This window comes from Aythya ferina, assembly GCF_964211825.1.
Source record: "Aythya ferina genome assembly, chromosome: 2".
Lineage (NCBI taxonomy): Eukaryota > Metazoa > Chordata > Aves > Anseriformes > Anatidae > Aythya > Aythya ferina.
This window is the reverse complement of record NC_140297.1, coordinates 33,650,369-33,662,630: the sequence shown is the minus strand read 5'-3', so window position 1 is coordinate 33,662,630 and position 12,262 is coordinate 33,650,369. Positions and strand designations below refer to the sequence as shown.

At 39.5% G+C, this 12,262-nt stretch overlaps 1 protein-coding gene across 1 annotated transcript in view; it reads right to left on the bottom strand.

Annotated features, from left to right (window-relative positions):
• Positions 1-181: 181 nt before the first annotated feature.
• LOC311430887 (dynein axonemal heavy chain 11-like) overlaps positions 182-12,262 on the bottom strand; it is a 49,842-nt gene continuing 37,761 nt past the window's right edge. The window contains exons 9-11 of the mRNA XM_084507821.1: positions 8,505-8,628; positions 7,589-7,697; positions 182-287 (exon numbers count right to left, since the gene is read on the bottom strand). Coding sequence (XP_084363947.1) covers positions 203-287; positions 7,589-7,697; positions 8,505-8,586 — 276 coding nt within the window. The 5' untranslated portion in view covers positions 8,587-8,628 and the 3' untranslated portion in view covers positions 182-202. The remainder of the gene's footprint in view (positions 288-7,588; positions 7,698-8,504; positions 8,629-12,262) is intronic.

The following is a 12,262-nucleotide window of genomic DNA, read 5'->3' as shown; positions in this document are numbered from 1 at the left end:
ACAAGTATGCAAGAAGGGATGAAAAAAAAAAGCACTGTATTTTCTTTTTCCCCATCAGCTTATTCAGTTATTGATCTTTCAATATTCTCTTGCTTTCTTATAAGGCTGACAAGCTGGAGGCTCTGTACCTCGACCACCTCAGTTCCTCAATGGACCTCCTGTGGATGGAGCACAGGGCCTCCTGCAGCCACGGCAGAAGCTATCAATAGTGGCACAGCTCATGATGGCTGGGAACTTCCAAGCTGGGGCTCTCAGCATGCATCCACCAGGGAGAAACACAGAATGATCTGCAGGGAGGAGGGAGGAAGAGAGGAAGAAAGGAATTACACGGCGAGTGGAGGCCTTCAAAGAAAGGCACGTAGTGAACCATGGCCCCGCGCTGGTGCAAGCCAGCTCGCAGCTGAGACTCTGAACCAATTTGGCAGCTAATAAATTCAGTCAGCTAGAATTTTACCTTGGGCAAATACGTTTTTACTCCCTTTGCACTGTACGCATACTGCATACTTACTGTTTCCACCCCATCTCTCCATGTGGAGATAGTTGCTCAGTCTGATGTCTGTAAGTAGGAATGCAGCCACACACACGCACTGGCACGCAGACAGCCAGAAGGCACGCATTCAGATAGTCCCTCTGACGCAAAGCCAGCTCTTGGGTTCTTAAACCTATTCAAGCCACTTCCAGCCATTCTAACACACACTGCAACTCCATTAAAAGAATGTAAAGGAAATGAGATTAGGATCTTGGTTTCTATGTGACTGTTTAGGGGCCATTTTTTACAAAAGGGGAAAGGGATGCCCAAACTAGGCTAAAATAGTCAGAGAAGACTAAATCTGTATTTGGTTTATCCAAGGCAATTCACATTTGAGAAGGATTATTCCAGTCTCTTAGTTGTTGTCTGTGGACCTACTTACTGCATTAGCATACGGTTTGGCTACTGTGTTTGCTTTTGGTTAATTAGCAAAATGACAGACATCAAGCTGTTAAGATGGGTCCGGACTGTTCTGTCTTAACACTGAAGTGTATAGGACCACTGTCTTATACACTGAATCCCATGAAATAAGATTTATTTATTGAAGTACAGGACTTCTTAAATCATACAGCAACAATATTGTTCATTTCAACACAAAATATCTAAATGGTATCAGAACAGATTATCTCTAGCCCAACAACCACAAGAGGCAGGAAAATTTTGTTGGGCACACTAAGGAAGTGATTTTTTTTTTTCCTGCCTCTGGAGTAATCTGTAAGTGACATTACATGTTAAAATAAAACTATCTGAAAAAAAAGCTAAGCCAGATGAAAAAGACAGAAATGCAGAGAGAGAGAGAAAAAAAAAAAAAAAAAAAAAAAAGGAAGGAAAAAAGGAGGAGGTTGACCTGGGACAATATCTCACTGGGTTTTAAAGCAGTCAGAGAGAAAAAGTGGTGAGTAACAGTGGAAAAAGCTTCTATGCATTCTTGAAAGAAAATGGAAAAGACTTGCTACTATCTTGTAGTTTCTAAAAATACATCTCTGCACTAGAAAACTCCAGACAATTTCTGCAATTAAGCTTTAGTTATGAGAAAAGATGATTAAGTTTCAGTAGAGCTAAGTCAAAACAAGAAAATCTTTTACCATTATTCATAACCCTCCCAGACAGAAAAACGTCTCCTAGGGTATGTATAACTTTGCAAGGTTTGGATTTTATGCTGTACCATAGGTAATATGCATTCTTATTTTCCACTCTTTTTAGAAAAATCAATTAATAAGTGGTCTTTGATCACAAGCACTGGTCAGTCTGTATCTCACAGAAAATTTCTTTCTCATGGCAGCATAAAAGGAGTGGGATTTTGAGATTATTGAAAGCTTCAGATCAATGACACCATTTTCAGAAGCGTAACAGCAAGAAAAACAGAAATGGTCCAGTTCTGTTGGGAGTCATGGTGGAAATAGGAAAGGCAGAAGTGAGAAACAATCATAAAAGCAAGAAGAGGTAGAAAGCTCAAAAAAGGTATGAGGAGGAAGCAAGAAAGGCAAACAGAAGTATTGATGGTCTTCCATGTTGTGGCAGACTGGAAGAGAAATGATACAGACAAAAATTACAAGGGGCGTAAAATAGAGAAGAATTCACTGAAATTTTTACTGATGGGTAAACCATAAGTATTAAATAAGTTAGAGCCCCACTGCACTGTGAACTAACTGCATGTTCCACTTTTTAAATCCATTTTATTTTTTGTTTCTAAATTGAGAGTATTCACAAGTCTATTTTCAATGTGCTTACCAGTTTCCCATAAGTACAACATCTCACAGTACATTTTTAATCTGTCTCATAAAACTGGATGTGGAAGACTATTTCAAGTTAAAACAGAGTTTGAATCCCCCTACTGATCTAGTTTATTGTCAGAGAGAAAATACCTCTCTCAGGTGAGCCTAAAATGCTTCTAACCACAGGTGAGTTGCACATAGCCTAGAATGTATTTGCGAGTGTGTCAGCAAGAGAAACCAATGGTTTAAAATCAATTGTGGCCTTTGACAAGAATTACAAGCATCAGTGCACGTTATCTCATTTGAAAGAAGAATGTCCAATGCTGTTTTCTAGAGTCTCGGCAGAAATATAACTTCTGGTCTATGCTCATGCAAAAAAGACAATGGAGTCTAGGTAGTCCAGGGACAATACAAAGACCAGCCACCTGATCAGCAAAGTGGTCAGAGGTACAGAGAAGATTTCATCTACTTTGAATGTATTCAAGAGAAGCAAATGGCAGAAATATCCACACAAAAAATCCATTTTAACAAAGTAATGAAAACTGTGCTAGAATTTTAGAAATACCACAGAAAGATCTTGGAACTTACAGCAAGATCTTACCATGCTGATCAAAGAGAAGAACAAACAAGGAAGCAGTAATCAAAAAGATGCAAGAATAAATTGTTTCCACCCCAAAACTCTGAGTTAGAGAAGTAACATAGATGAAGAATCTTCTAGGTCTGTTTCAGGATTCTCAAATACCCTAGACAAATCTTAGAACTTTCTGGAGTTTCTTCTCTGTTACACCATAAGCCCTTTGATTAGACATTCTCATTCACATCAGTTTGTTTTCTGATAAAATTCTAAATTCAGTTATAGTATTAGAAAAATAGTGAGAAATGTTTACATTTGGGGCACCCCATTTTCTGTTCTCATTCTTCTAGCAGCCACCTTCTTGGATCTGTATACCACCCTTAATATGGTAGCAACAGTAATGGAGAGCCTAGAGATATCTGTCCCCCCTATAATGTTCTTCTTACAAATGCCCTTGTTGTAGCAGTGGTGCCAGACAATCTATCACACCTTAAAAGCTGCAAAACACACAGAGACTTGCTGGAAGTTATCTTTTCCACCCTCCTACACTGCTCACATTGCTCATGTTTGGACTTAGCCCTCTAAGTATTGGACTGCAAGAAGAGTCCAAATCAAAGTTTGGGGCGGTATGCCAAACAGCAATCTTTTACTATTCTATTTTGCTAAATCTATTTAGCATTTTCCTTAATTCTGTGCTTTACATAACATTTTATGCTTCCTAAATATCAATTTGTATGAATGATTACTATTCGTGCTCTACATGTATTTATACCAGTCTTATGTTGAGCTTTAGGGGAGAAGGTACTTCCTCTAATGTCATTTGATGGGGGTGATTTATAAGATCTATTAACTATAAGGAGCTGCATTAAATTATATACACTGTGGATCCCTGAGAAGATAATAGTGGAATTTCAGGATTGCGTACTAACTTTCTGCTAGTCTCTAAATGTCAGATTTAGTAAATCATACCCATAATCCATCTGCTTGCTCTTTGATCTTGGCCACCCCACCAAAAAAAAAGTCTGAAAGTTTAAGAGTACATTATAGTAGTATGTTCTAATCTTTATTCTAATCTCATGCTTATCCAACACTAGAGCTCGTGGATTACCGCAGTCTCTCAACACTTCCATAACAAATGAGCAAGGAACAGGGTGTAAACTGACTGATGAGTGAAGGCAGACAGGAGAAAAATGGATGAAATATCTAGCAAAAGCTGGTAAACATAACAAGTGAAACATTTTCATGCAGACAACCAAGATATAAAAATTACAGTAAGGGTATCTCATACAGTAATAGAAAGGCTTAAGAAGTTCTCCATGGCAAATCCATTCCTTTCTTTGAAAGAAATGTGGATTGAAAGGTACAACACAAGTCTTTCATATGACATTTTTAAGATTTAAATTGGCACAATTGTATCACAAAGATAATAAGTGTGGATGGAGTACTACACATATCACTATGTCACTTCTCAGCTCAGCCTCTTCCCGCTGTTCTCAGATACATGAGCCCTCTAGGTTCGCTTAGTGCTTCAAACAAAGCCAGACAAATAACAGTATCTTAATACTAACGAACTACAAAGAGCCACAGCACAGGCTTGACCATTGATCTGATAGAGCCCATTCTGTTTAAGTGTCAGTACACTCACTTGTATGGTTTCGGTCCCTGGGAAACTACATGGTGCTGTGGCAGGAGTAAAGCACTGTACAGACCAGGAATCATCCCTAGATGGCTCTGCAATGACACCACCATTTTGGGGGCAGAGCAAGGGAAAAGCTGTGTTACATGGATGCCAGCCATGTCCTGACACTAGTCTTCAGCATCACAAAATGGACTTCAAATTTACTAGCATAGATATATCCTTAAAAATCAGTTTTCTACAACACTCAAGATGTAAAGGCCAACATCCAAATAAATTAATAATAATAAAAAAAGCTTGGAGCTTTTTATGGAGAAACATGAACCTCATAAGAACTTGCCAATTGCAGAAGATACTTTTTGTGCTACAGAACTTATGAACTCTGAATAGGTTCTCAGCTGTCTAACAACATAACTGAGCCTTCATTTGCTGGGGGAGCAGTAGCTGCATCTGCCTCTCCCTGGTTCACCTGCCTCCTTGGTGGCAACTGGTTCGTAACTTCAGAAATTGTTTGGAAGGTGGGATTGTTCAAGTGTTAGACAACACCATCTCTTGTACACTTACTTCCCCATGAATCAGACAAAAATAATCTTGTCTGGGCTAATATTAGTCTAACACAGAACCAGCATCCCTAAAAACGTGTATCTCTGGCTGGAATTAAAGCATTCAAGTTGATAGGCATTTATCCCCTTGAAGAAACAACAGTGACAGCTGGCCAAAAGCCAGGCCATGTTGGGGCTGTACAAGTGCCTCTCTGCTTCACAGATGAAAGATGTTGTCAGTTGCAAAACAGACCACAAGGAAAAGCTAACATGCGCTGATGAAAGAGGATTTGGAAATGAAGATAATAATTTAAAAGAAAGGTATTAGTAATAACATTACTAATTACACCTCAAGATTACCTGTGGTGATACGATGTAGGGCACCTGCCTATGTTTTATATTAATTCTGGCTGAAGCATGAAAATGCTGGACTGCTGAGTCCCTTAGAAAATATGGCACCAGATAAATACTAACAGGACTATGCAAGGAGGAGAACATGATAAGGATGTTATGGCTAAAGCAGTTTAGTCCAGTTTGAGTATTGGAAATGCACTGGAGAAATGGCATTCCCCCAAAATAGGAGAATAATTAGTTCTTATTGCTGGGACTTAGCAGCAGCCAGAATTGAGAGACCGTAAACTTAGAAACGTGAGAAAAACAATTAATGAGGAAACCTGTTCAAGAAAGGGGAGAAAACATTTGTAGCAGAGATCAGCAGCTTATGAAGAAAACTGGCTACACGGATATTGAATAACTGAGATTCAGTTAGAAAAAAAAAAAAAGCCATATAATATGTAAGGCTTTATAATATATAATAAATTTTAAGAGCACTGAGGAAATCAAGAGAACTATTAAGAACTGTAGAACTCAGAAAAGTAAAGACCTGAAGAAGCAACTATTTCTCAAGGGCATGGATACGAGGCAAGAACAGCTAATCCTTGCTGTCCTTTGAACTCCATCTGATTTTGTTATTCTTTTGTTTTTGGCAACCTTTCAACTTTTTCCCAAAACTGGGATCAGGCCTAAACACCTTGGAGCTCACACGGCCTATAGAAACATACTTCTTAAATGTAAACTTTATGGTGAGCATACTCTTTCAAGTATTTCATCCCTGTCTTTCTTTCTAAGAAATTGTAGTAACTTGCAGAGTATTCGAGAGTGCTGCACAGAGATGTGGAATATTAAAAAAAGTGGACCTCCAACTAACTGTGAGCCTAACTTGTTAGCCTATGCAATGGTATACCTTAGCTCTGTCAGTACATTACCACTTACAGTGTTTAGCCATCAGTAGTGTTTGCCTAAGGAGTATTCTTATTTTTAATTTATTTCATCATTCATCACCAAAGCTTTTAAAATCCTCAGGTGCATATACATCCCTGAACACACTTCAGCTGTGGACCCATGTTTTCTAATGGTACAATCCACTGTCTTCAACTGACATGCTTCCAACTTACACTGACATAAATTTATACCTACATAAATGGCATGTTTTCAGTACATTAATAGCAGAATTGATTGTAACTTCTCGACTGAAAACAAACAAACAAAAACAACACAAAACCAAAGAAGTATGGTGGTCCAAAGAATGGCATTGTATAGCATTGTATAATTTAGATTCTTGAGCTGGGTTCTGTGTGGATTAGCACAAGATCTTGATTTTTTTTTTTTTTTTAATGAAATGGGAAAATGAGACTATATCACTTCACTAAGGCTCAACATTCTGAAACCGTCTAAATTGTCCCCTTTTGTTCTCTTTCATGTTTTACTGGTCTTTTATTCTTCAAACCCAGGGAAAGTAGGAGGCAGGAGGTCACCCAGCACTAACTAAAAGTCCATACAGATATCTGCCAGTGTGTTAACTCATGAAATTTATGTCTTCTTTAATACTATAATGTATCTGCTTTGCTTCCTTGCAATATGAATAGATATCTCCTTCTCTTGCCTCCAGAAGTGCTAATTTGCACAGTGGGTGGACTGGTGAAATGGTTGCGAGGTAAAAGGCATTTGAAAGCTGGCTTTCAAAAAGCTCTTAAAAAGGAAAAAAAAAAAAAAAAAAAAAAAAAAAAAAAGAGAGAGAGAGAGAAAAATGTAGAGGGGATAAGGAAAACACAAAGGGAAAGAAATGGGGAAGAAGAAAATAAAGGGATATTAGAAACCATATTTTTCCGGTCCTTTCTTTAAAAATGTACACAAATGCAACATAGTTGTCATGAAACATAGACAAATAGTACTGACTAGAAACAGATATACTTAGGGTAAGGACTGCTATTGATCTTGTCACTGAAATCCAGGAAAGTAAAAACAGTATGAATATGTCAGACAGAATAGAATGTCAAACTAGACAATTCAACACTGGTTTTTAAGTTCTATAACTTAAAATAAATATGTGGAGGGACAGAGGTGATGGGAATGAAATTAGACATAGGAGGGAATGTCAGCAAAACTGAAGCAAGAAAGAAAAAGAGTGAAGATGAGTAGAAAAAAAAAAAAAAAAGAAAGAAAGAAAGAGGGAGAAAGTGGTATATTATAACCACTTTAACATCACAATAACTACTTTAACCTCATGATGTTCAACAAGTACCCAAGAAGTACCTCCAGCAGTTTTCTTTGGTGTCTGTCAATCCCTGGTCTGGGACTTCTTTTTGGACTCCTGCAATTATGCCCTCCACGTCTTCATCACTGAACAGATCTGGAACTGCTCCTGTGAAAAGACAAAGGGGAGGTTAGGAGAAGCCTTACACAATACACCCAGAGAAATAATCTACCTGGTATTTGGCTTGAAGGGGTTGCAGCATGTAACTAGAGATATGTTATGATAATAGATCAAGTAACAAAACAGTTTCTCTCCTGTTCCCCTTACCTTTTCACCTAAAGAGAACAACTTTTTTTTTAAGGGAGAAGAAACAGCATTGCTTTAAAAAGGCAAAAATACTTGCCAATAGAAAATTCACCTACTAATGGTGTAACCCACAGAATAGTGGTTCCATTTTTTTTTCTTTCCCTTCAGGCTATTAGAAAAATGTTTTCCAGTTAGGTTTCAATAAAAAAATAAAAAAAATAAATAGTAGTTACAACCCTTCAAGATGTTCTTCAACTGTATAACATTTTCTCTTCCTTTCTCCACATCCACACATTCAGAATTAAGATTCTCTTATGATGATCTTAAGATGGGTGAAACTGCATTACTGTTTGTTACACCCATACAGTCACAAAGAAATTTCTTGAAGTCAGTGAAATCATACAAAAGAAAGCATGATATTAAGTGAAAGAGATTCCCATCTCCCCCAAATCAGTGCACTTATGCGTGGTAAGCCTTAGCAATTTGTCTCCTCAGCGGGCTATGTTTTCTTAAGCAGGTTAGACGCAATTGTCAAGCTGGCTGGGTTGATTTGGCTTCTCTAAAGGCTTCCCTTACAAATACCTGAAAGAAACAATCCCTTCAAAGTTCAGTGAAACCACAGATCATTTGTCTTTGGAGATCTTTCAAGAAATGTGTTGGTCTAATCACCTGATGCCAACAAATCATTAATCAGCACAAGAAAGCGTTCATCTGGAACCTGGGCATCTGTCAGCAAAAACACTGTGGGCATGTTCTTGGCACCAGTCTTGATGTACAAACTGGCAAGATCTACCTGTAAGGAAAGAAGGCAATAATTCATGTTCTGTTAAAACGTCGATACAGAGAAAGTGTGAAATGCATGTTAGTGAATGGCAATGCATTGCTGACTTCTTCCTTTTTTCAGTTTGTTTACATATTGCTCATTTGCTGCATAACATCCAACGTGAAAGGCAGCTTGCCTCTGTCCTCTGTATCTACTAACAAGCATTGAGGCTTTGACAAGACCAAGTGGTGAAGATAAGAACAGGCCACTAATGAATGAAATCCTCCTATGAATATACTAAAAATGGATATTTCAGCCCTACTGTCATGAAAGTCTTTTTTTATTTTTATTTTTTATTTTTTTTTCTTTTAAATGAGAAAGCTCTCCTAAATAAATTTACTTAAAGGCTGAGCAGTGAGGAGCTGTTACTTTTTCTGTCAAAACACATGGGTGCTCCAGAGAGAGACATGGGACCATTGTGCTAGCAGCTGTACAAACATAATCAAAGGTTGGAAAAGATCCCTGTAGTCATCTGGTCCAACTGTCCCCCTACCACCAATGTCACCCACTAAACCGTGTCCCTAAGCACCATGTCCAACCTTTCCTTAAATACCGTGGGGACAGTGACACCACTACCTCCCTGGGCAACCCATTCCAATGCCTAACTCCTCCTGAGAAGAAATTTCTCCTAATTTCCATCCTAAACCTCCCCTGGCACAACTTGAGGCCATTCCCTCTAGTCTTATCAATAGTTATCTGTGAGAAGAGGCTGACCCCCAGCTCCCCACACCTTTCTTTCAGGTAGCTGTAGAGAGCAATAAGGTCTCCCCTGAGCCTCCCTTCTCCAGACTAAACAACCCCAGTTCCTCAGCTGCTCCTCATAGGACTTTTGCCCCAGGCCCTTCACCAGCTTTGTAGCCCTTCTCTGGACATGCTCCAGGGCCTCAATGTCCTTGTAGTGAGGGGCCCAAAGCTGAACACAGTACTTCAGGTGCAACCTCACCAGAGTGGAGTACAGGAGATGATTGTCTCCCTGGTTCTGCTGGCTACACTATTCCTGACACAAGCCAGGATGCCGTCAGCCTTCTTGGCCACCTGGGCACACTGCTGGCTCATGTTCAGGCAAGCATCAATCAGAACCCCCAGATCATTTTCCTCCGCATAGCTTTCCAGCCACTCTCCCCTCCAGGCCTTTAACATTGCATGGGGTTGTTGTGACCAAAGTGCAGGACCTGGCACTTGGCCATGTTGAACCTCATCTCATTGGCCTCTGCCCATCCACCTGTCACCCCTTCCACCCCTCAACCTGTCCAGGTCCCTCTGCAGGGCCTTCCTACTCTCCAGAAGAATGACACTTCCCCACAACTTGGGGTCATCTGCAAACTTACTGAGGGTTCACTCAATTCCTTCATCCAAATCATCAGTAAAGATATTAAAGAGGATGGGCCTCAACACCGAACTCTGGGGAACACCACAGGTGACCAGTCACCAGCTAGATTTCCCTCTGTTCACCACTGCTCTCTAGGCCGGTCCATCCAGCCAGCTTTTAACCCAGCAAAGAGTGCACCTGTCCAAGCCATGGGCTGCCAGCTTCTCCAGGAGAATACTGTGGGAGACCGCGACAAAGGCTTGGCTGAAGTCTAGGTAGACTACGTCAATAGCTTTTTCCTCATCCAGCAGGTGGGTTACTTGGTCATAGAAGGAGATGAGGTTGTTCAGGCAGGACTTGCCTTTCATGAGCCCATGCTGGGCCTGCCATCAGTTGTGATGGAGTGTAATTACATTTGAAATAAAAAATAAGGTCAATGCTGTCTGATATGATCATATTACCACATGACCCAGCAGACAGCAACTCCTTATATTTTTTTAGCAGAGTATTATAAGTTTCCCACTCAGAAACAGCACAGGGGGAGTGATGACTTGTGCCTACACCTTGCACTACATATCATTTGCCCTGGGAAGGCGAGCACACTTGAGAGACCGTATAAGATATCAAAGAATAGTCACCACCTTGACAAAACAGAACAGTGCATACCTCCCTTCTCTGAAAGCTGATGTCTCAGGCCGCAAGGCTAATATATAGCATCTGGGGAGACTACCTTGCACAAAATTTGGCCATAATCATATCCTCATTCAGCCTTGTCTGAGATTTAGAAGCATTGATTTTTGTACACATCGAGTGAAGAGGAAGGAAACATTTTGTTCCTTCCATGTTTGCTCACATAGATAAGGCTCAGCCTTGCAAAGCCCTGAGGCCTATAAGCCTGATAAATAACCTCATTGTAGTAACCTTCCTTATCTTTACATGAGCAGTTTCACTGATTAAATGATTCACATGCAACAAGGACAAAATTTTGCCCTGTGTTCACTCATAGCAGTTTTATTCACTACATCAATAAATGTGCAAAAAACTGTAGCAAAAAATTAATTTTAAATACCAGAATTTCAAACACATCTTGGTAACGTGTGATGTATCTGTCTTGGAGGAAGTGAAGAAACTACTAAATTTCTGTGGAACGTTTAAACAGACAGCGAGATATTCTTTGACCACCCCATTTTTCAGAGATAAAGAAAATAAGAGGTACATCTGAAAACCACATGAACCACAGGGTTTGTTACTGTGAACTACGCTGCCTCATCTGTGATTTTATCAAGCATGTGCAATAACAAAGCAACACATTCTTGAAGTAGTCAACTCTCAACAGACTCAAATAATATATATTAGTTTACCCTCAGGTCCTGGATCCAATAGTTTTTATTCAGTGTGATTTGGAAGATCTCCAGGGAGTAGATGTATGCTGCCAGCCTTGACAGGCTTTGTTTACCACTACCACCTACTCCAACACGAAGTACGTAACCCAGGGACTTCCAGAATATGACTGATCTGGCAGCTGATGACAAAAAGTAGTAACATAATGTAGACTTCAGCAACCAGCTGCAAAATTTCTCAATTTCTTTTTAGCACATTGAACTTAATGTGTCCACTTTTGTGCCAATGTGCTCCTGACACCCAAAGGTATGTTATGTCCTTGTCAGCATTCAGTTTCCTTCCAATATGTGAGCAAGCAGAAAGAGATGCTTTCCTTGGTCAGATGTTGAAAGTAACTGTAGTGCTTTACAATGACCAGAGCTGTCTGGCAGCTCATTCTTTACACTGCGCTGCTCTAAAGCATCATTCCAAGATCCTGACAGATGCTGACTTGCTTCAGGATAAAAAACTAGTTATCTTCAGAATAAAAACCTAGTTACCTTGAAGGGTTGCTTGGCTGGGCCCTAGGAACGCATAAGAATTCCTTTTTTTTTTTTTTTTTTTTTTGGGGGGGGGGCAGGAAGGAAAGGGGGGTGGATATGAATCTCCTCATTCTCTTAATATCTCATGCCCTGAAAAAATTTCTGCCCTCCCCCCCAACACCCCCAACAACAACAACAAATATATATATATATATATATATATATATATATATAAAGATATAAAGAAAGAAATACAAAGATAATGTACCTAATCTTGATCTAATCTTGATGAACCTAATAGGGAACCTAATAATGTAGAAACCTGTTCAACCCAAATATTACTGGAAGCCAATCCTCTCTGACCTCATGATAGAATCTTGTCAGCCTTATTCATTATTTCACAATGGAACCATGAAAATAAATGATAAAAGCT